Source organism: Lynx rufus, unplaced genomic scaffold (genome assembly GCF_022079265.1).
Source record: "Lynx rufus isolate CCGP_SWC_20201006 ecotype Redwood Valley unplaced genomic scaffold, mLynRuf1.p SCAF_4, whole genome shotgun sequence".
NCBI classification, from domain to species: domain Eukaryota; kingdom Metazoa; phylum Chordata; class Mammalia; order Carnivora; family Felidae; genus Lynx; species Lynx rufus.
Window position 1 is genome coordinate 6,726,516 of NW_025814856.1, and position 22,627 is coordinate 6,749,142.

General features: G+C 55.0%; 1 protein-coding gene across 1 annotated transcript in view; it reads right to left on the reverse strand.

Annotated features, from left to right (window-relative positions):
- Window positions 1–2,792: 2,792 nt before the first annotated feature.
- The window catches only part of COL5A3 (collagen type V alpha 3 chain), a 35,040-nt gene continuing 15,205 nt past the window's right edge, over window positions 2,793–22,627 (reverse strand). Inside the window, exons 28-67 of the mRNA XM_047096045.1 lie at window positions 21,544–21,588; window positions 21,374–21,427; window positions 21,124–21,231; window positions 20,629–20,682; window positions 17,614–17,667; window positions 17,118–17,162; window positions 16,808–16,861; window positions 16,652–16,696; window positions 16,231–16,284; window positions 16,078–16,131; window positions 15,934–15,987; window positions 15,690–15,797; window positions 15,436–15,525; window positions 15,122–15,175; window positions 14,204–14,311; window positions 13,980–14,087; window positions 13,830–13,883; window positions 13,329–13,382; window positions 12,580–12,687; window positions 12,452–12,505; window positions 12,195–12,248; window positions 12,028–12,081; window positions 11,838–11,891; window positions 11,179–11,286; window positions 10,524–10,577; window positions 10,308–10,361; window positions 9,980–10,033; window positions 9,789–9,842; window positions 9,508–9,615; window positions 9,309–9,362; window positions 8,787–8,840; window positions 8,485–8,592; window positions 8,124–8,177; window positions 8,008–8,043; window positions 7,497–7,550; window positions 6,700–6,913; window positions 6,499–6,611; window positions 4,991–5,059; window positions 3,021–3,260; window positions 2,793–2,939 (exon numbers count right to left, since the gene is read on the reverse strand). Coding sequence (XP_046952001.1) covers window positions 2,793–2,939; window positions 3,021–3,260; window positions 4,991–5,059; window positions 6,499–6,611; window positions 6,700–6,913; window positions 7,497–7,550; window positions 8,008–8,043; window positions 8,124–8,177; window positions 8,485–8,592; window positions 8,787–8,840; window positions 9,309–9,362; window positions 9,508–9,615; window positions 9,789–9,842; window positions 9,980–10,033; window positions 10,308–10,361; window positions 10,524–10,577; window positions 11,179–11,286; window positions 11,838–11,891; window positions 12,028–12,081; window positions 12,195–12,248; window positions 12,452–12,505; window positions 12,580–12,687; window positions 13,329–13,382; window positions 13,830–13,883; window positions 13,980–14,087; window positions 14,204–14,311; window positions 15,122–15,175; window positions 15,436–15,525; window positions 15,690–15,797; window positions 15,934–15,987; window positions 16,078–16,131; window positions 16,231–16,284; window positions 16,652–16,696; window positions 16,808–16,861; window positions 17,118–17,162; window positions 17,614–17,667; window positions 20,629–20,682; window positions 21,124–21,231; window positions 21,374–21,427; window positions 21,544–21,588 — 3,096 coding nt within the window. The remainder of the gene's footprint in view (window positions 2,940–3,020; window positions 3,261–4,990; window positions 5,060–6,498; window positions 6,612–6,699; window positions 6,914–7,496; window positions 7,551–8,007; window positions 8,044–8,123; window positions 8,178–8,484; window positions 8,593–8,786; window positions 8,841–9,308; window positions 9,363–9,507; window positions 9,616–9,788; window positions 9,843–9,979; window positions 10,034–10,307; window positions 10,362–10,523; window positions 10,578–11,178; window positions 11,287–11,837; window positions 11,892–12,027; window positions 12,082–12,194; window positions 12,249–12,451; window positions 12,506–12,579; window positions 12,688–13,328; window positions 13,383–13,829; window positions 13,884–13,979; window positions 14,088–14,203; window positions 14,312–15,121; window positions 15,176–15,435; window positions 15,526–15,689; window positions 15,798–15,933; window positions 15,988–16,077; window positions 16,132–16,230; window positions 16,285–16,651; window positions 16,697–16,807; window positions 16,862–17,117; window positions 17,163–17,613; window positions 17,668–20,628; window positions 20,683–21,123; window positions 21,232–21,373; window positions 21,428–21,543; window positions 21,589–22,627) is intronic.

Here is a 22,627-nt window from a genome sequence, read left to right on the forward strand (position 1 = left end):
GGGTTTCTGCGTTCTTCTCTGTGTGGGGGGATACTTCCCCAAATTTCGCATGGCTTTTCCCCTCATCCTTCAGGTCTCTGTGCTCAAATATTACCTCTTCAGTGAGGTCTCTCCTGTGACCACCTCATCTCAAACTTACACCACTCCATCACGCTGTAACTTGTTTGACTTTCCTGAAATCACATTACATAGCCGTATGTCTGTCTAGTCCGTCTCCCTCAGGAGTAAGATCCCCACATCTCTCTTCTACCCCAGCATTTGGAACAGTGCCTGGCACTGAGTAAATAGTCAAGAGAATAAAACAAGCAACTAAGTAAATGAATGAATGAGTGAACTCATCAATCAACCTCTGAGCCCCAACATTCTTCATAGAGTTACAATCCAGTAATGTTTATTGAATGCATGAGGGAATCCAGGGCAAGCATTCAGGGGGCCTTGTGGGGCCTGGTGGCAGAGGTGGTAGGGTAAGCCCTGACTTTGAGGGAGACCGTTCACCCCAACCTGAAACCTATACCTACCCAATCCCACCTGACCCAACTCAACTACACCAGCCCCCCATCACTCCAATTTGGCACTCAACTGGGCAATGTCCAGCAACCGATGAATGGATAAACAATGGAATTGTTTCAGACAGTGGAAAAATTCCAGACAATGGAATATTATTCAGCAATAAACAGGAATGAAGTACTCAGAACCAAAGGGCCACATATTATATGATTCCATTTATGAAATGCCCAGAATGGGCAAATCCATAGGGACAGAAAGATTAGTGGTTGCCTACCACTGAAAGGTTTTGGGGAAATGGAAAGTGACTGCTAATGGATATGGGATTTCTTTTTGAGGTGATGAAAGCTTCTAAAATTGATTGTGGTGATGGTTGCACAAGTCTGTGAATGTACTAAAAACCATTTAATTGTATACCTTAAATGGGTGAATTATATGGTAAATGAATTACATCTCAATAAATCTACTTTAAAAAAACCTCAGCCCAACATCTAACCTCCAATTCAAGCTGCCTCAAACCCAACTCAGATCTTAACTGATGCCGTCTTGACTTGCCAAACTGCCAATCCTGACTCCCCATTCATAGCAACCCCTACTTAGTTCTACTCAGTTCATCCTACCTCCCACATCAACCCTAATTCACGTCAGTCCAACCTCCAATTCCAGACCTTTACCTCAATCCACTGATTTCCCAACCTCCAGTTCAGCAGATCCCATCATTACTCCACCGCAAACGCACTCAACTGACTCCAAAGCAGCCTCCAATGACTCATCTTCAAGCCATTTTCAACATAACTCGACCAACCTCTACCCTCTAACACCCAACTCACCCCGAGGCTCAACTTGTAACTCAATTCTCTCGTCCCCCAACTCATCTCCTGACTCGCCACCCAGATCTTTGACTTCTAGTCATTTCATCTCAAACCCAAACCACATCCCATGTCACCTCTTGATCCATTCCCTCACCCTCAGCTCAGCCAATGACTCCAGGACTAACCAAGATCAACAGAAAGATCTAGCTATTCTCTCTCTCTCTCTCTCTCTCTCTCTCTCACACACACACGTTTGGTGTATTCCTAATAGGTTCACATTTTTTTCCAGCTTTATTGACATAGAATTGACATATGACATTGTCTAAGTCTAAGCATACAACCTGTTGACTTGATACACTTGTATGCTGATCACAACCGTAGCATTAGCTAACACTGGCATCACAACACATAATTAAAATTTCTTTTTTGTGTGCTGAAAACATTTAAGATCTCTCTTAGAGATCCGGAGATTTTTTACTCTTCTTCTAGGGTTCTGAAATGGTAAACAGACCCATCGTCTCCGGTGAGTACCGTTATAATTGGTTTCCCCCACCTCCCAAAGCCACCTCTACTAAAAGACACTATTAAGACAGGTGGTGGCAGATAACCTCAGGTGAGACAAGAGCCTGACCTTAAGAAAGATATAGGCAGCACTCGATGAAAGACACAGGGACACAGTTCACTGGTTTATTCTCAGACTTGAGATGCCAAATATGCCCTATGGCCCCGGAGGGGTGGGGATCATGCTAGAATCTCTCTCATCATATCCCAGCCTTCCCTATAGGAGGAAGCAGATTAAATATACAACAGAGGGGATTTTCCCTTTTAATACAGACCCAGGTATAAATAGGGCAGCACCATTAGGATCCTGACTCACCCCCACCATCTTGGCTCCCCTACCACCTGGCATGGCAAGGTGAGTTCGGGGAGATATGGGCGGGGGCAGTACTCAGAGCTGGGCTGAGGCAGTGGAAGGAGCACCCAGCTCAGTCCAGGGAAGCCCCACTCTTCCCTCTGTAGCCTGACTTCAGCTCCTTCACTGTGAACCCACCTGAAAATAGGAATGAGCGAAGCGGTCCCAGCCTGGGATCAGGAGACATCCAGTGCTTAACTATTGGAAAGGGGAGCACCACCAGGTGTTGGGGGCACTGACCGAGGAGTGGGGAGGCAGGCATGGGGGGGCATTCATCAGCTCTGACTTAGAAGTTCATTGCATGGGGCCTCGGGGGTGGGGAGCTGAGGGCTGGGCGGGCAGGCAGAGCCAGGCTACAGTATGTCAGCTGTGGTGCAGTGAAGGGAGGCTAGACTTGAGCCCCCGGCCCCCTGGAACGGAGAAGGAAGACTGCTTGACCGTGACGAGTAGCCTCTCCCCTGGCTCCACAGTCACAGGACACGATAAATACGGTGGCTTCAAAGCCTCAGCACCAAAAGTGCCCCGTCTGGGGCTCCCTCATTATCCCTCCCACCCCAAGACTCTCAGCTGCTAAAGCAGACAGGGCCCAGTTCAAACCCAAACTTCTGGTTCGTCTGGCCGAAGTCAGTAGCCGCCACGTCCCACAGAGGCAGAAACCCCACTTGGGAAGAGCTGAACTCCAAGAGGGTCTTCGTCTGTCCCTTGCGGAGCTGGGAAGACAGAACGGTGAGTTAGCAGGAGGGCAGCCAAAGCCTCTCCCCACTCTGGCCGGCCCCTGCCCTTCCCCTTACCCGGCAGCCATCGTAGGGGACAGCGATGGTGGCTGCTGTCGTCTGGTTGAAGGACACCTCTTCCCCGTTGGCCCCGAGGAAGCGGAGGGAGCGGCCGTAGTCGCCTGCAGCTTCGTCCAGCCAGGCGGCAGAGTTCTGGCAGGAGTAGGTGAAGCTCTGGCGGGCTGTGGCACTCAGCAACTTCAGGAAGGTCATCTGCACCACGTTCACCGGAGACCCGTCAGCGTCCACGTAGGAGAACTGGGGGTGGGACAAAGCAGGAGGTGAGGGTGCCCCCAGTCACCCCTACTCCTTCTGCGGAACCTCCCTCCCAGGCTCTCCATCCCCTGGCAGACCCACGACCTCTGCCACGTCCCCTTCTTTGGGGGTGGCCTTACCCGCCATCCAGCCCCCCACGGTTCCCCTGTGAGCCCCCCGGGCGCACGTGGCTACCGAGCACTTGAAATGTGGCCAATCAGATGGAAACTTTCAACCATGTTACTTAACTGTTTAATTAAAAATTTGTACTTATGCTTTTACTTTAATTCATAACTAATAACTGAGCCTCCATCCAGGTATCAGAGAACTTAGGTGGGGAACAACTCAAGTATGCGAATCTGCTTTTTCAAAGGCAGATTTTATGAAATCTAAGTATGGATCAAGAACCTCCAATGAAATTTAGTGCCCAGATTACGATGTGCTATAAACGTAAAATATGGGTCAGGCTCTGCAGAACTCGTAGGGGAGAAATTTTAAATGCCTCAGTAACCTTTATATTGATATGACACTACTTTAGATGCACTGGGTCAAATAAAATATATTATTAACATATCACGGGCCTGAGATAGCCTGCTGGGTAATACGTCCCTTCTGGCCTCCTTCTCATCTCTGTATCATTTCCACGTGCCCCTACCGATGTTTTCTGGAATCACCTCCCAGATAAAGTACTTGCAACTGAGTCTGTGTGGAAGGGTCTGTTTTGGGGGGAAACCCAAACCAAGATACCCCCACGTTATATTATAGCTTTGTTTCTTGGGTTCCTGTCTGCCTGCTTCCTTGGTTATGCTCCCGGTAGAGTATCAACTTCATGAAGTCAGGAACTGTGTTTATTATTTGCTGCTACATTCCCAGTGCTTGGCAGATACACGTATGGCATGTAAACAGTTCCCAAGCTGAACCCCAAATCCCCCCACCCATCAAACCTGTGCTTCTCATCTACATATCTCAGAATGTCACCAGACACCAGCCCACCAACCTTCTCCTCCCTCCCATTTCATCAGTGACTAGGTCCTATTGGCCTCTCTCTTAGATTTTCCAAGCCATGCCCTCCTCCCCACCCCCACAGCACCAGCTCCAGCCTGGGCCACCTCTTCACTCCCTTGGGACAACATGCCAGTCACCGCCCCCTCCCCACCTGCCCCGCAAGCATTTTTCTAACTGAGAGGTTAGATTTGGGTCCTTCCCTCACTGAAACACATTCCATGGCTCCCTGCTGCTCACAGGTCTTTCTGGGGAGGTGGGCCTAGCCCTCACCTACCTCCCCAGCCTCCTTTCTTACCACATTCCCCTTCACACTTTCTAGAGCAGGGCGAGTGGCTTTTTCTTTCAATTCCCCAGACCCTCTTTTAACTCTGGACCTTTGTGTATGCTGTTCCCTCTGCCTGGAACACTTTTCCTTGTCCTCCCTAACTTGCTAACCCAGCTCATTCTTTAGGCCTCAGTTGATCTGGGACTGCTACCAGGACGCCTCTGGGACTTGCAGCACTGCCTCTGGATTTCCACCATACCCTGGGCTTCCCCCATTCACATCTGACGCTCCACACACCCCTCCCCCGCCCCCAGTCTGCTACCCCTACCAAGCCTGCAATCACCATGAAGGCAGAGGTGAGTCTGCCCTGTTCCTCTCATCCCTCAGAGCCCCTCCTCCAACTCCGCATGCCAGTTCCCACCAGTGTTCATACCATCCCCCATCTTGGTCTCCAGCCACTCACCTTTTTCCCTCGACGGAATGTGCTGTACCAGTTTCCCGGCTTTTCCTTGGACCAGGAGGCCATTTTCACCTGGGGATGGGAGGGGGTAGTCAGTGTAGATGGCCTGGGTGCCGGCCATGTCTTCCTGTATTTACCTCCCAGCACTGAAAGTTGCAGACTGTATACCCCGGACCCTTGAGCTGTTGTTCTCTGGCCATGGGAGTTGGCTTGGCCGGTGCACAGGGCAGACCATGGGGTTGGGAGTCCCTGCCCTCTGAGGCAGCTCTCCACCAATGACAAGAATGGATGGATAAATGCTCAGCTCCCTCTCCCTCCCCCACGTGCCTGTTCCACACCATCTCCCAGAAGTCTCCCAGTGGAACTGAGCCATCAGTGCCCAATGGTGACATTTTAACCCTCATCGGCTGCCTCCCCCAGTCCCCTCTCACTTTCCCCCTCCTCTCCTGGTGCCTCCTGCGATCTCCTCCCAAATAAATGACTCGCCCTCAAGTCTTTGTCTCACGGTCTGTGTCTGAGGAACCCAAACCTGGATCAGTCTTCACACCCCTCCCCAACACCTCTGGGCCGGAGGAAGCTGAGCTGGCGGGAGAGGCTCAGACACCAGCAACTGTTTAGAGATCAAATCCTACGCGACCTCGGGGTCTGAGCTTGTCTGTATTCCCATCCACGAGTGTGTAAGTGTGCGGGGGAGGCGGAGGGTTGAGCTCCCACTAAACCAGGGCTCTGGCCAGTCAAAAATAATCATAAATAAGAGGGACATCACCATGCATTTTTTGCAGGTTCTGTGCTGGCTACATACTTTACCAGCAGCAGAGGCATTAGCACAGCACCGCCCACCGTCAGTGTCTAATCAGTGTTCCTGATACATTGCATCAGCACTCAACTGTACAGCCAGTCCATACCTTCCTGAGCTCCGTTTTGCAGACGAAAAAAAAACCCTATTCCCCCCAGTTTATATCCCAACCCGGGGTTCTAGAGTTGCTGCTGCCTGCCCACTGCCCTCTGCTGCTGAGCCTGATGGAGAAGCCCAGTATTCCTGGGACTCTGGAGCCAGCCTGCCTTCGGTAATCCTCGGGTAACTTCTCTGTGCCTTAGTTTCCCTCTCTGGGGGATGATGGCAGAACTGGGCCTCAGTGTTGATGCAGCTAAGTGCTCAGAACAGCCTGGCACACATAAAGCACTATTTAAAGATTTGCCACCATTATTGTTTCCTTCACTAGATTTTCTCGTAGAAGGTGAGCTCCATAAAAGCAGAGTTTTGTTTTGTTTGATTCTCGGCTGTGGTCCCAGACCTTCAGACCTTCACAGGCCTTGGCATACAGCAGGTGCTCAACAAATGTCGGATGAAGTTAGGATAAGGTCCCAGACAAAGCCTGCGTGTGTGTTGGGCAGGGAGGGGAAGCAGGGGACAGCCTTTGGTGGAGGCGGGAGGACGGGCCCGGGTGATACGGCTTCCGGTGCCCTCTTTCTCCCTGCGCCCCCTGCCCCCACCCCGCCCAGGCACTCACGGTCTCAAACTTCTTGTCGGGATAGAGGCAGGTCTCTCCTCCAGCCGTGAAGTTGCAGAAAACCCTGAGCGCGTCCCGCGCACAGCCCTGGTTGGGGTCAATCCAGTATTCCCCTGCCGCAGAGCCAGGTGGGGTCAGTGAGTCGGGGGCGGGACCCGACGGCTTCCTGCCCACGGGGCCCAGGCAGGGGCGGGACCTCACCATCCGGCAGGTGCGGGTGGTTGCGGTGCAGCTCACTGCATACGAGGCCCGGGCGCTCAGCTGTGCCGGGAGGGCGCCGCATCTGCTCCAGTTCGAAGCTCAGCGACGTGAGCGACGCCAGCACCTCCTCCAGGCCGCCCTCCGGGCCCTCCAGGGGCACTGAGCGCCGCCGTCGCCGCCGCCGGCGCAGCCCGTGCAGCTCGGCCGGGGGACCCTGAGCGGGGGCGGGGACGGCAGAGGGGAGAGCAGAGACGCGGGAGGAAGAGACAGGAAGAGAGACAAGCAAAGATGAGAGAGACAAGGGAGGCAGAGAGACACAGGGGTGGGGATAGATAGGAAAAGGGAGAGAGAGATCAAAAAGGGACGGGGCCAACGAGAGGCAGAGACGGACAGGGACACATAGGAGGGAGAGAAAGAAAGACCCAGTGATGGGGAAAGGCCGAAGCAGTAACACCGGGGACGGATCCGCAAGGTGAGGTAAAGAAAGCAGAGGGAGAGAAAGAAACAGAGACAAAATTGTGCAACAAGTATTTGAAATAGAGACAGAGGCCAGGAGAGATGGAAGGGACGGAGGGAGAGATGGTGGGGGAGACAGAGTCAAGCAAGACAAGACCCAGTCAGAGCCCCCATGGGTGTTCCCCTAAACCCTCCAACAGAGCCGGCATCCTCCCTCAGCTTTCAAGACACCTCCCTCCCCACCTGGGTGCCCTGAGCACCTGCTGTGTGCCCCACCCAGTTCTGGGCACTTGGGGACCCAGTGGGACAGACACTCCCAACATACTCCCTGGGGAACCTACCGGAGGGCCAGGGGGGCCAGGGGGGCCAGTGTCGCCACGGGGACCAAAGGATCCCTGTAGAGAGAAGTCACTTGGGAGTGAACTCTGTCTATGGAGACCCCTGCCTGCCAACGCACACACACACACACACACCACACACTCACTCACTCACTCACTCACTCACTCACACAGCACTGGGGGAGGGAACTGCAATTTTTTAGCCCCAACTATAAAACACTCATTTCCTTTCCATATTTTAACATCTCCGAAATCAAAATCTAACAAATCTTTGGCAAGTCATAGTTTCCTTGTCAGAACTGTTTTTTCTTCACAGTAGTTTCTAAAATAATGGTGCATGTCACAATCGGTGGCACTTTAGATTTGATAAAAATACAACGGTAGGTGTTGAGTAAATAGTCGAATGCATGATTGAATGAGTAAATGAATGAATGCAAAGGGATTGAGGGTGTGGTGACGTTGAAAGGGGTGGGAAGCCGGGATGTGGGAGCCTGAGGGAGCAGTGCATACTCACCGGGGAACCTTTTGAGCCCTTCTGTCCCAGAGGACCCTGTGAGGTAGAGACAGGGAGGGCTGGAGTCCCAGCTGCCCCACCACGGTGACCCCACCCCACAAACCCCTCTTACTCACCGCCACACCTGGGGGCCCAGGGGGGCCCAGAGAGCCGATGGGACCGGGGGGACCCTGAAGAAAGGACACCAAGGTCATCACTGATGGGGTTCACCCCTGTGATCCAGGCACATCCCCCAGACAAGCTTCCGGTCCCCTCAAAAAACAGGCCACAGACACAGCCTCCAACCCGCAAATCCCTAGATGGAGACACCCCCCACCCCGCCATTTTCCCCAGACACAACTCTTATCATTCTAGACGAGGCTTCCCAAGCCCCCCACAGTCTCCAACCCCCACAGTCTCCAAATAAGCCCCAATTCTGCCCCCCCCACCCCTTCCTCTGAACACATTCTTTCCACTTGGGGTAGAACACACACTCACAGGTTCTCCCTTGGGGCCGGGGGGGCCCTGCACGCCTGGCAACCCCTGATCCCCTTTCTCACCAGCTTCCCCAGGGGGGCCGATGAGGCCAATTAATCCAATGTGGCCCTGGAGGACGAGAGAGGCACACACGGGGAAAGAAATATGGTGGGGGGATTGCTGGAGGATTTTTCTTCTAGAGCCTCGGGGTAATGAGGTTGGGAGCAGAGGAGACCCCAAATTCTCAGCCCTCTGGCCAGGGAGGGTAAATGTGGAGGAGACAGAGGTAACTCGGGCAGAATAATGGAAGGAGGTATCCTTACTTTTTCCCCTTTGGGGCCAGCATCTCCCTTCAATCCTGGAAGGCCAGAGGGCCCCTGGAAGGAGAGTGAGGCTCAATTAGTCAGGCTCAAACACAAAATCTCAAGGTTCATGTGGGTGATTGGAGGGTAGTCAAATGGGAAATTACTCATGTTTCAAATGGGAATTATCAGGGATATGGTCATGGGGATGGTCAGGAGAGAGGGGTGATGACAAGGGATAATGAAGGGCTGGCTGGAGGAGGTCCAGTATGAATGGTCCGTGGTCAGGATCGCCGTGGGTGGTCAGTGTTGACTATCAACATAGATGGTCAGTTTGGCTTGTCATGATGGTCACTGTGGTCGGTATAAACCACCAAGATGGAGGGTCGGTATAGACCATCAGGATAAGACCATCAAGATAGATGGTTAGTACAGGTGGTCAGATGGACTGTCAGTGAGGGGTGAGCCCACGGCACCAGGTGGCCACTGGATGCCCAGTGTGGTTCTCAATGCCAAGACACCAGGGACAAAGAAGTCTCTTACCAGGGGTCCAGGAGGGCCCATCAGTCCGGGAGGTCCCAGGAGGCCTGGTTCACCCTAGGATGAAGCAGAACGTAGGGGTGCTGCACTCGGCCAGACCCCGTGTAGATGTCCCCACCGCCCTCCAGGGTCAGCCACCTCAGGCTGTGATTAGAAAGCATAAGGTGGGTCAACACAGAGGGTCTGATCCCACCCTACTCACCACAGGGCCGGGGATCCCCCGAAGACCCTCAGGCCCCACACGTCCAGGGGGCCCTCGAGCCCCCACTGGGCCCGTCATCCCTGGGGGCCCATCGGGACCTGGCTCCCCCTGAAACAGACCAGGGCAAGGGAAGGGCAGGAAGTGTCAGACAGTTCCTTCCTCCCGGCCTCCCAGCCAAGAACCATCAGGGAGGGGGAAGGAATTGGGGCACCCATTCTGATGGCCCATCTGTTGGCCGAGGATCAACACGGGGACCCTCCCTGGGCAGGGGGGGTACTCACCTTGGCCCCTTTCTCCCCTTCTTTGCCTTCTGGACCCATGCGGCCTGAAGGACCCTGAGGAGGGAAAGAGTGTAGGAGGGATGGTTTGGGGGTGAGGGGGCCTGTGGAGGTGGGCGGGGGCCTGTGGGGGCCTGTGGGGGTGAGTGGATCAAAGCTGGAGCCAGGTCATCCAGGAGGCAGGTCTCACTTACCCTCTTGCCGGGGGGCCCAGGGGGGCCAGGCTCCCCAGAAGCTCCAGGCGGACCCTATGGATATGTAACAGTACCAGGGTAGTATTAGCTCACGTCGGTTGAGCAGGGCTATGTGTCATATGCCTGTGATCCCAGGACGGCCTTCCCCAGACATCCCCACAGCACCAGCTGTCTCCCACCTCCTCCACTAAGCTGCTCACCGTCCGTGGTGACGGCCCAGAGCGGCAAAGCAGGTGGTGTATGGGGGCCCTGGGTACCTCATCAGCCTACCCACTCACCAGCCCCAACCCCCCTCTGCCAGCATGACATGCTCTGCTCCCCCACTCACCGGTCCCCCAACATCACCAGGGTCTCCCTTCTCTCCTGGGGAGCCGTCTATACCCTGTGGGGGATGGGAGGGGTCATGGAGGCAATACGAGTTTGGGGTGAAGCTTGGGGACACATAAAGCTTATGTGCTCCCCTGACCTTGCCCAAGTCTGTGGAGGGAGGCGAGATGGGGGCAGAATTAGGAATATATTGTGGGAGTGGGGGGCTCACACACACCGAAACTCCTGGGTCTCCGGGGGGGCCTAGATCTCCTGGGAGCCCAGTGGGGCCCTGGAAGACAGAATGACGAATAATCACATTTCTGAATTACCGAGCACTTGTCTGACAGGTGAACAGCGCCCAGGCACAGCTTGGGCTGCTGAGGACACATAGTGAACAAAACACAAAATCCCTGCTCTGGGAGAGAGAGCTTTCTACAGTCTCACGCGTGTAGGCGGTGACCTAGGGGCATCACATGCATCACCTCACTTCATCCATCAGGTGTCTCCCAGCCCACGACTCAACAGAACTGACCCTCAGAAAAGGGGTGAGATGCAAACTGAGGTCCCACAGACTCCGGAGCTCCTCACTGCCCTGCCAGCCACCCCAAGCCCCTCTGCCGTGGCCGGGGGAGGGGGGGCGGTCTCAGCCTCCACCCTGGTGCTAAATCCCACATCAGCCCCAGCTCTGTTGCCAACATTTCCAGATCGGTTCTGTGCGGGAGCAACTTCCACCCCGTCCCGTGACATACAAGCGTGCCTTTGGTCATTGTCAGCCACGTTCTGGATGGCTCGGGGGCCAGCAGGTTGGAGGAGGGAAGCCCTGCTCTAGAAGTCGGGGAGCAGGGTCAGGGCCCCTCCCCATCTCTGCCTCCTCTTCTCCGAGGACTCACCACGTTCCCTTTGACTCCATCCTCTCCAGGGGGGCCTTTCTTGCCTGGGGGTCCAGCAGCCCCAGATGGACCCGAGTCCCCCTTTTCACCAATTTCTCCCTTGGGCCCCTTTGTAGAAATAGAGGTCGGAGGTCAGAATAGCCTAGACAAGAGTCCAGGGTCAGGGGTCAAGGGTCAGCATCCCTGGACTCAAGAATCTGGGTAGTCGGGGACTTCCTGGGGCCAGGGGTCAGAGTAGCCTAGACTGTCCAAGAGTCAGAGGTCACAGGATCTAGGACTTATAGGAGTCAGGGGCAAGGATGGCCCAGGTGCTCAGAGATCATGACCAAGTTTGGTCTAGCCCACATGCCACACTGGAGTGAATTAGAAAAGGGGATCCCTCTGGGAAGTTCATCCCCAACTCAGGGTGTATGGCTTGGATCCGAGCCCCCACCCCCTCTCTCAGCCCCACACCCTTGTGCAGTGTACAACCTGAAGAACTCTGTGTAGCAGCCCTATCTGAGACCTTCCAGGGCTCTGTCATCAAGACAACTGGGGCTACCCATAGGTCCTGGGTCAATGGGTGACTCTGGTCTGCCCAGGGGTCAAGGTGCCCCAAGATGCCCAGGGGTCAGAGGTTCCCTGAGATGGGTGCAGGGGCACAGGACACAGTCACTCACAGGGATGCCTGGGGTTCCTGGGGGTCCTGGGTCTCCAGCCTCCCCTGGCTCACCCTGTAGGAGGCGAAGTTGAGGGTAAGGAGAGGTCTGATTATGACAGACAGGAAGGAGCTCCCCAGAACAGCCACCCCCAAGCAAGACTGGCTGTGCCTTCCCAACCCTAGACAGTCCCCTGCCCCCTTTCTCTCACCTTCTCGCCCACAGCGCCCGGCTGACCGACTCCCCCGGGCAGCCCTGGAGGGCCCTGGAGAGACAGCAAGGGGGAAGTGGGACTGCAGGATCCCAACAGCCCCTTCGTGGGAAATGGATGTCCCCACCTCTCAGGCATCCTGCCCACCCCCCACAGAGGGTCCTCACCTCCGATCCACTGGGGCCATGGGGGCCCCTAGGGCCTGGAGCTCCATGGGGACCCTGTGAGACAGTCAGAATAGCATCCAGTGACCTCATGACCCCTCAAAGGCACCACTAACCACAAACACCGTCCTTAATGCTGGTTCCCAGCATCATCTTAAAATGACAATGTGCCCTGTGACACCACCACCTCCAAATCAGTCTAACGGTCACCACCACCCTGCTATCCTCGTGCCCTCCCACCTTCCCCAGGTTGTCCATACCATGGACCCTACATCTCCGACCTCCCCTTTCTCTCCAGGAGGGCCCGGCAGTCCCTGTGGAACAAAGAAGCAAGATTGGAGCACAGAGTGTGGGGAAAGAGGACACGCCCCCAAACTCAGACACACACCTGCAGGCCAGGGGGGCCAATCACCCCAACGAAGCCTCTCACTCCATCATCTCCTTTCTGCCCAAAGAGGCCTGGTGGTCCCCTGCGTCCCTGAGCCCCATCTGCTCCCTGGGAGAAGGACAGAAACAGGGCACAGTGAGGGTGTGGGTCAAGGGTTGGAGACAGGGTCAAAGTCAGGTTAACGGTTGCAGTCAGGTTTGGGATTAAGTTTGGAAAGGGTCAGGGTTGGGCTTGGAGGTGGGGGTACAGGTTAAGGGTCAGAGTTTGGGAATTAAGTCAAGAGTTGAGTCAAAGTTTTCAGATGGGCAGCGAGTGGTGAGATGGGCATTGGGTGGTGGGTTGAGGTCAAGGTCATGAGCAGTGTTCAGACGAGGTGGAGGTGAAATTTAGGGTCGGGCTTGACATTGGGGCCAAAGTCAGATTCAAAGTTTGGGTCCAGGTTTGGGGTCAGCACTGGAGGGTGGGTCAAAGTTGGGCTTCAGGGTAGGACTGGGTCAAGGCTCAGATTTGAAGATAAAGTTTAAGCTGGGATTGAGGTTCAGGTCATAAGTGGGGTTGAGACTGGAACTGCGATGCCCTTCAGGGTTCAGGTTGAGGTTGGGATTGAGCCAGACTCTGGGATGAGTTCCTGTTGGGTGTCATCACAGAGGGGTAGGGGTGGGGTTGAGTTTGGGTCTGGGTCATGGTGGAGGACGCTGTCCCTTCCCATCTGGGATCCAGGCAATGGCCACAAAGCCAAGAGCACTCACCGGGGAGCCTGGGTGTCCCACGGGACCCCGTACCCCGGTTGGTCCAGGCGGGCCCTGGGGGAGGGAACACAGCCAAAAACACCTCAAATTCAAGATTGGGAGCGCGCTCAAGATGACATTCACTGCCTCCCACTGCCCCCACCAGGAAGCAAGAGCTGCTTCCCCCACAATCCTGTCGTCCTAGCCACCAACAAGTGGGATCAGATACAGACATCGTCCAATGCTTGGGTCACTAGGACTTTTCCCCAGAAGTCCCTCCAGGGACTGAGCTGGCTCACAGATGCAACGCTTTGGCTGAAGGTCCTAGAGGGAAGCTGGGGAGGTGATGCCCCAGGGCCATGCAGAGTCACAGACAGAGAGATGGCCACCAAGGAAAGGGAGAGGAGAGGGTAGCCATCTCAGCACCCTTCCCATTCTCCTGGGGTCCCAGCTATCCCCCTCACCCTTCACATCCCTCTGCCTTCCCCCAGGCCCACCTCCCTCACTGGCCCCCACACTCACCGCATCCCCTTTATCGCCTTTGCTCCCTTTGTTGCCAGGGGCACCCACTTCCCCCTGCAGAGGAAACAGGTGAGGGAGGACCAACATGGCCTCTCCCTACCCTGAGCCCCCCAGCCCCTCCTCCACGAGCTCTTGTGTCCGTGAACTCACCTTGTCCCCATCCTCGCCAGAAGGCCCAACAGCTCCCGGCGGTCCAGGAAGCCCCAGGGGCCCTGGGATCCCATCTTTGCCGGTGGGGCCAGGGGAGCCACGTTCGCCCTGATGGGGGAGTGGAAGAGGGGATGGTCAGGGGCCAGGGCAGAGGTGAAGGTCCGGGGATGTGGGGGGTGCTGGGTCCTGAGGATGCTTGAGGACTGTAGCAGGCAGGCACTTACCGGGGACCCCTTCTCGCCCGCAGGGCCAACAGGGCCTTGGCCTCCACTTTGGCCAGGAAGCCCCATGCCTCCTGCCGGGCCCACGGGACCCCGCTCCCCAGGAGGGCCCTGGAAACAGGGGTGAGAAGTGTGGGAAAAATAGCAAAAGTTCTCATGGATAGAGGGGGTTTCAAGCCACCAGGCACTGAGGCAGGTAGTTAACCAGCATCATATCCATCTGTTCCCTTCCGCACAGTGGCCAGAGGGACACCTGAGTCAGGGTACACGTGTCCCTCTGCCCACAGCCCTCCACGGCTCCCACCTTACTCAGGGAAAATGCGAAGTCCTCCTGGTAGCCCACAAGGCTCTGCACGAGTTGCCTCATCACCTCCTGCCCTCTCCGCCTCCCACTCACCCCTCCTCACTTCTTTCCAGTCACACAGGCCTCTTGAGCATTTCCTCCAACATGCTAGCACACCCCAACCACAGGGCCTTTGCACATGCTATTCCCTCTGCCTGGAACACCCGTCCCCTGTATATCCGCATGGCTCCTCCTTCACCTCCTTCAGGTCTCAGCTCAAATGTCACCTTCTCAGGGGGCCTTCCTTGACCAACCCATTTCAACTGCTCTCTCCCTACTCCCCCTTCTCCGTGTCATTCATCACCAACTAGAACAGAAGCTCCAGGAGAAGGGAGGTTTTTATATGTTGATGTCTGGCATGCAGGTAAGTATGTGTCAGACGGATCATCTCACTGAGATTTACAGTCTGTGGGGCGAGGCTGTGTTACAGATGAGAAAACTGAGGTCACGAGGGTGACCCAGGCCTGTCTGACACCCAAAATAGTGGACTTAATCATAGCGATGCCCAGCTTCCCAGATGCCCCAAGCCCCCCACACACACACACTGCCCCCCACCCAGCAGATGGGGTTACACTTACATTGGCTCCAACAGGGCCCAGGGGGCCTTTGTCACCCTTTAAACCAATAGGTCCCTGAGGGAGGAGATGATTCAGTCAAGAGACCCCCCCCAAGGGTGTGGCCCAGGTCCTGTCTTCACTCTGGGGGCTCACAGTTCCCACCTTCCTCCTGGGCACTGAAGGTCAGGGGTCTCTCTCCTTTAGGTCCCTCCGGCTAGGATTCCTTTACTGCACCCGGGATGCCATCACCATGTCCCTCCCCCCGAGCCCCCCTTTCCTTCTCTGCTTCACAGGCCAGGCAGGCACATTTAGGAGGGGCTCCAAAGAATACTCACGGGGTCTCCAGGGGCTCCTTGGGGGCCGGGGAAGCCCCTGGGTCCAGGCGGCCCTTCCTTCCCAAGGGGCCCGGGTGGCCCCAGGTCTCCCTACGGGAGTGCAGGGGGAAGGTCAGCCTCCAGAGAGGTGCGGAGGTGCTTCCCCCTCTGTGAATCTGGGCCCCTCCCCCACGGAGCTGATTCTGAGCCTTGGGGTGGCATGGGGCCAATCTCTGGGGCCACTCAGCCAGATTTCTTAGGGGGTAGGGTCTCACCTTGACACCCTCTCTGCCTTCCAGGCCCGGAAGACCTTGTTCACCCGGAGGTCCAGGCGGGCCTGGGGGGCCCCTCTCGCCCAGAGGTCCCGCTTCTCCTGTCTTTCCCTGGAGAGGAAGGAAGCTTCTCTTGAATGGAGGCCGCCCGGGGTCGGAGGCGGGTGGGGGGGGGGAGGTCTGTCTGAGATGCACCTCCCCCCGAAATATCTGCAAAACTGGAAAGACCTGTGGGCTCCCTTCTGACCTGAGGACCCACGACACCAGCTGGTCCAGGTGGGCCTGTCTGACCTTGGAAGCCCTGGGGAGAAAAATTTAAAGGGGTGTCACATGGGAGAGAGAACCAGAGAGCCTCAGGGGGCGAGGGGTCAGAAGTCAAGGGGCCACTCACCAGTTCTCCTCTCTGTCCAGGGTGCCCGGGACGCCCGTCCTTCCCCTGGGGACCCTGGGGAACAGGGTGGGAGGGAGATGAGACGGCACTAAGGAGTCTCCCCACTCCCTGGCTTCCCTCCGGGCCGCCCCCACCCAGGGTGCACGCACTTACAGGGGGACCCTTTGGCCCGGGGAATCCAGGAGGGCCCTGCAGACCTGGGAGGCCCTGAAATGGAACCAGAAGCCACGGTCTCATCCCTCCTGCCCCCCGAGCCCCACATACCGAGCACGTGGAGTGCTTTCTGCACGCCGGGCAGGGGGCCAAACAGACACCCGCAGTCATTCATTCCAATTGTCACTGCAGCCCTTTGTGGTTATTCCCATTTTATAGAGGGGGAAACTGAGGCCCAGAGAGGTGGAGTGACTCGCCCAAGGTCACGCAGCAGCTGAGTGGCAGAGCTAGGGCTTGAACTCACAGCTCCGGACTTCGGAGGCTGCGTTCCTTCCACTGCACCCTAACTACCTCCTGGGTTCGTCTCCCATCCCGAAACACACACACACACACACACACACACACACACACACACACTCACCTTTTCCCCAGGGATCCCAGAGGCCCCGTCCTGGCCCACATCACCCTAGGACAGAGTGGATGGGATTCAGGCTGCAGGACAAACTCACAGGGAGGGCCGGGGGAGCCCAGGCCGGGGGGGCCCGCACGAGGGCCCGATCACCCACCCAGCCCATACCTTGGGGCCCGGTTGCCCGGTGGGACCTGGTTGGCCCCTCTCTCCACGGGAGCCCTGAGTAGCAAAGAAGCAAAGATGAGAAGTGAGAGGGTGCGGGAATCTAGGAGACAAGCCGGACTCGCCTGGGCCGCCTCCCGTCGTGACCCCTCCTTGCCCCACCAGGGACACGGACATAACCCAGACCCCAGACGCTCTGCCCTGCCCGCTCACGATTCCCCCCCACCAACCCCCCGCCTCTCCTCTTGCAGCCCCTCCTCGCAGCCCTGCCCCCCAAGGCCCAGCAGGATGGGGGAGCATTCACTCTTCTTACTGGTGGCCCCCGCTCTCCTTCCAGGCCCGGCTGCCCCGCTTTGCCCTGGAGAACAAATCAGGTGACGGGGAAGCAGAAGACAGTTATGGCACAAAGACGGGAAACACACACAACCGGGCACAGACCCAGAAAGGCACCTGCTGTACATTTCTTCACAAGCCTTTCAAACACACACACACACACACACACACACACCCCTACGCACATTTATGTCCACGGCCACGCACGTGCATGCAGGCTTATGTCCTTGTTTACCGCAGGCCCGCGGGTTGTAACACCCAGACCCCATCTGATCTACACCGAGAGGCACCCGTACGTGCAGACTCACGCGCAGTAACGCGAGGTGGGGTCACCTACCTGTGCCCCGCACCGCAGATGGGAATATGCGTGCAGACAAGTGCTTCCAGGCTTAGCTACAGGGGCCTACCCGCTGCCGTGCAGAGCTGCACGTGTTCCCACGAATAAGCCCTACCCTTCCCCCGGCCCCCGGACTCACCCGCTTCCCTTTTTCTCCTAATGGTCCCAGCGGCCCAGGAAAGCCAGTAGATCCCTGAGTTGAGAGAAACAGAGAGAAAAGATGGGGGGGGGGTGGTTGTGGAGTGGGTGGTCAGCAAAGTTGACCCCTCACCCTTCAGCCACTCCGTCCTTTCCAGAAGTTTCTTTGGTCCTTCCAGGCCCATCCTCCTCCCAGGCAGCCCTCTGCCCTCCTCTTTCCCCTCGCTCACCCCTTGCTCCCTCCACTTCAGCCACACTGGCCTCCTCCATGCTACTCAGGCACACCAGTACACTCCTGCCTCAGGGCCTTTGCACTGGCTGCTTCCTTCGTCTAAAATGCTCGTCTCTCGGGTCCCCACACAGGCAGGTATCCCTATCGTCTGGATCTCATTTACATGTCAGTTCCTTAGAGAAGCCTTCTGCCACCATCCTGACCACTACGTCTTCCAAGTCACCCTCTGTCACCTTGTCCTATTTTGTTTTCCCATAATATTTATATTGAAATGACCTGTTCACTTGCTTACTCATCCGTTGTCTGTTTTCTCTGCTCTGACATGGTGCTCTGATCTCCTGATCTTAATCCCCTCAACCTGGTACACAGTCAGTGCTTACTCGATATTGGTTAACTGACTGACCCCAGTCCATGCTGTCCTGCCTGTTTGGAGGCATCCTCCCCCGTCCCCACAGAGGAACACATCACAGGTTCTGCTATCCCCTCCCGCTCCTCACCATGTTTTGAATCCCAGACCCCCCACTGGATTAGCTGTGTGGCCCTGGACAAATGGCCTACCCTCTCTGAGCATCAGTTTCCTCATTTGTAGCCTGGGGACACCAATGATACCTCCCTCACAAGTTTTTGGTGAGGATTAAAAAAAAAATTTTTTTTTAACGTTTATTCATTTTTTGAGACACAGAGAGAGACAGAGCATGAGCGGGGGAGGGGCAGAGAGAGAGGGAGACACAGAATCCGAAGCAGGCTCCAGGCTCCGATCTGACAGCACAGAGCCCGACGTGGGACGTGAACTCACGGACCATGAGATCATGACCTGAGCCAAAATTGGGCGCTTAACTGACTAAGCCACCCAGGTGTCCCTGGTGAGGATTAAACAGAATAATGAATAGGAAGCATTTTACACTGTGTGTGGCACATAGTAAGTGCTTATGAAATATCAGCTGTCATCATTCATGCTGATTATCACTGACTGCTATGGACTGAATGTTTGTGTCCCCTCAAAATTCATATGCTGAAGCCCTATGTTGAAGAATGGTCATTTGGAGGGGCGCCTGGGTGGTTCAGTCGGTTAAGCATCTGACTGGCTCAGGTCATGATCTCACGGTTCGTGAGGCCGAGCCCCGTTTCGGGCTCTGCGCTGACAGTGTGGAGCCTGCTTGGGATTCTCTCTCTCTCTCCCTCTGCTCCTCTGCCCCACCTTCTCTCTTTAAAATAAATAAAATGAGAAAAACTTTAAAAAGAAAAGGAGTCAAAAAAAAAAAAAAAAAAAAAAAAAAAAAAAAAAAAGAAAAGGAGTCTAGGTCTCTCTGTCTCTCTCTCCCTCCCTTCTTCCCTCTCCTTGTCTCTCTTTCTCTCCCACTGCCTTTGGTCTCAGACTCCTAGCATCCAAAACTGAGAAATAAATTTCTGTTGTTTCAGCCCCCCCCCCCGATCTAAAGTATTTTTGTTACAGCGCTAAGACCCTGACACTGGCTAAGGCACCTCAACTCAACCAACACACCATGCCTTCTGCCGTGTAGCACGCGATGCCCAAAACACACAGACTGGTCGTGGCTAGGAGGCTTTGCTCTAACTCCCATGAACTTCTGCTCCAGCAGACTGAGTTCTGTTCTAAGTTACGGTGCCTTGAGTTTCCTCCCAAATCGGCTTATGTCAGTTGCCCTTGCTCTCGGAGTCATGTGACTCAGTGAAGGTTTTTACAACAACGGATGGAATGAAGAATGGAAAAAAAAAAAAAAGACATCTATTGAACCTAAGTCAAATGGAAAAGACTCGCTATAGAGAGGGAAGTCACTGAAAAAAAAAGTCACTGTCAAATTAGGCACGCATAAGATGACTGCCAGATGGAAATGACAAACTGTGGCACTCTGGAAGGATTCTGCACTCAGCTCTCTTCCCAAGTGTCCAAGTTTCTGCTTCATTTTATATAAACCCACACTATAAATCATCAGTGATGTAATGAGGGTGTGGTTTAGGCAGAAATACATGTCTAATCAGCAGCCTCATCCATCAAAACATTGGCAAAACAAATGTACATTTTATATAAGTGCATTTTAATATGTTATAATTCAAGATATGTCAAATATGTATTTTTTAAAGTTTATTTATTTTGAAAGAGAGAGAGCAGGAGCAGGGGAGGGGAAGGAGGAAAGAGAGAGAGAGAGAGAGGGAAAGAAAGAATCCCAAGCAGGCTCCACACTGTCAGCACAGAGCCCGATGTGGGGCTCGATCTCACAAACTATGAGGTCATGACCTGAGCCAATATCAAGAGTCAGACGCTTCACTGACTGAGCCATTTAGGAGGCCATTTCTGTTTGGTGTGTGTGTGTGTTGTTTTTTTAGTTTATTTATCTTGAGAGAGAGAGTGTGTGTGCGTGAACATGAGTGGGGGAGGGGCAGAGAGGGAGGAGAGAGAGGTCAGATGTGTATTTTTTGTGATTCTCCTCCTTACTGACTTTGAACCGACCTCAATCACACCAAATAAGAAGGATCCTATAGTTTGATTACCAAAATTATCAATGTTACTATAATCAAGTTGATGAGACAAATACAGGATCTCCATTTTGCAACAAGCAAGTGGGTTCAAGAGACTTGACCAAGGTCACTTAGCAGGTAAGGGGTCGGTATCTGAACGCAAGTCTGATGCGAAAGCTCATGTCTTCGCCGTCTCTCAGTGACCCGTGGGGTGGATGGCTCAGTCCCCCAGACCACAGCCTGGCCCTCCAGATGCTGATTAGTCTCTGAGTCCTGCCCTGGCCCACCCCCAACCCCTTAGCTTCTTACCTTAGGGCCTGGACGTCCTGGGTAACCTGGGAGACCTGGCAACCCCAGCTTGCCCTGCAGAAAAATTATGGGACAAAGGTCAGGAGTTGAACCCTGAGGGTCAGGAAAGAAAGGGCAGGATGGCTGGGACAGGGGGGCGGGGACAACAGCGTAGAATTCAGGGAAACGTGAGTTCAAGTCTTGGCTCCTGCCTGCTACAGGCATGTCTTTGGGCAACTCATTCCATTCAATTCTGTTGCGAACCTCAGTTTCTTTGTCTGCAAAATGGGGGTAAAAATGCCCGTCGCCTGCGGTGGGGATAAAAATCAGATAATGTAGTATGTGCAATTTCTCTATCATGCTGAGTGAAGGAATCAGAGACGGTAAGCGAGGTAGCAGTCTCCTGAGGCTGGAGACAAAACAGCCAAGGGCAGAAGGCAAAGGGCCAGGGAACACCTTCGCTGCAGGATGGGAAGCTGGAGGGTAGACTGGAGAGGGTGACCACGGTCCATTCACCTTCTCCCCAGCTGAGCCTGGGGGCCCCTCCTCGCCGGCCAGCCCCTCCTGCCCCTTCAGCCCTTCGGGACCATCTTCTCCCCGAGGACCGGGGGGCCCGGGGGGTCCCTGCAATAGAAAGGTGGTATCAGGCCCCGTGTCACTCCGGCCGCCTCCAGCTCCCTGTCTTAGCCCGAGCACCCCCACCCCCACCAATGTCTTCCCCAAGCTCCCCAGAACCACTAGATCCCTCATCTGGAAATCATCTTACCCGATCTCCTTTAGGCCCCCCATCGCCCTTGAAGCCTGGGAAGCCATCCTCTCCCTGGGGGAGAGAGAGTGTTAGAGGTCAGAGGTCAGAGGTCAGGGTTTCAGAGAAGGGACACAACCAGAAGCCCGTTATTAGGGCTCCCCTCAACCAGGAATCCCCTTCCTTCTCACCTTCTCTCCTTTGTCCCCCTGGAGGCCACGGTTGCCAGAGGTACCCTGAAAAACAAAAGAGACCTCCAGTCCCGCTCCTGCTTCAGAAGGGCCTTCCAACTCAGTTCCCTGTCCCAAAACAGTCAGGACAGTCCCAAAAGGATATTGGACACGAGTGGAAGGGGGCAGCCTCGGAGGAAATGACCCTTCTCCAAAGCCTTGCTAGTGTGGTGTGCAAGAGGCTGCCTCTCCGCCCCTCTTCCCACTGGCAGCCTCCCAAGGTCATCTGTGTGGGGGTGTGCAGGGAAGGCCAAATTTCCGAGTAATTGATTCCAATCTCCCGGGGACACAGTGTCCACAGTTCCTTCTGGCAGGAGAATGAGGATGAACATTCCAGGCCCCAGTCTCATTCTAAAGGCAAAGGAATGTTCCCCATTGTGCTGGCTACAATGCGACTCTGTGCCTGGCAACAAAGCCAGTCTGTGCTTAGCTACACCAAGGCTGCTCAGTTCAAGCCCAGGTGCCCAAAGCCCGGGCTTGGGTTGCAGTGAAAACTGCACTTGGCTACAACGCGACTGAGCTCAGAGACTATAAAGAAATTGCACTTGGATACAGCCTAACTGTGTTTTGACAATAGCATGACTGTCTCCAGCCACAGAAAGACACATGTAACTGAGCTCAGAGACTGTAATGAAATTGCACTTGGATACAACATAACTGTGTTTTGACGATAGCATGACCGTCTCCAGCCGCAGAGACACAAGGTTTAACTGAGCTCAAAGACGACAACGAAGTTGTACTTAAATACACTAGAAGTATTTTGACCCTCGCCTGCCTCCAGGCAATTCCTTTGACTGCAGTGTAACCAAGCTTGGCTACCGTGATTCTCTGACCCTGGCTACAACGAAACTAGACTCAGCTACAACATGGCCTTCAACTCGCTCTCTATAATTATGGCTGGTTACAACATAACTCTGACTTTGGCCACCCATAGGACTCTGTGGCCAGCTGCAATAGAACCACCTCCTTGGCTCGGAGATAACTGAGCTTACCTCCAGTGCAAAAATGTGGCAAGTTGCCTCTCGGCTACCACCAAACTCTGTTC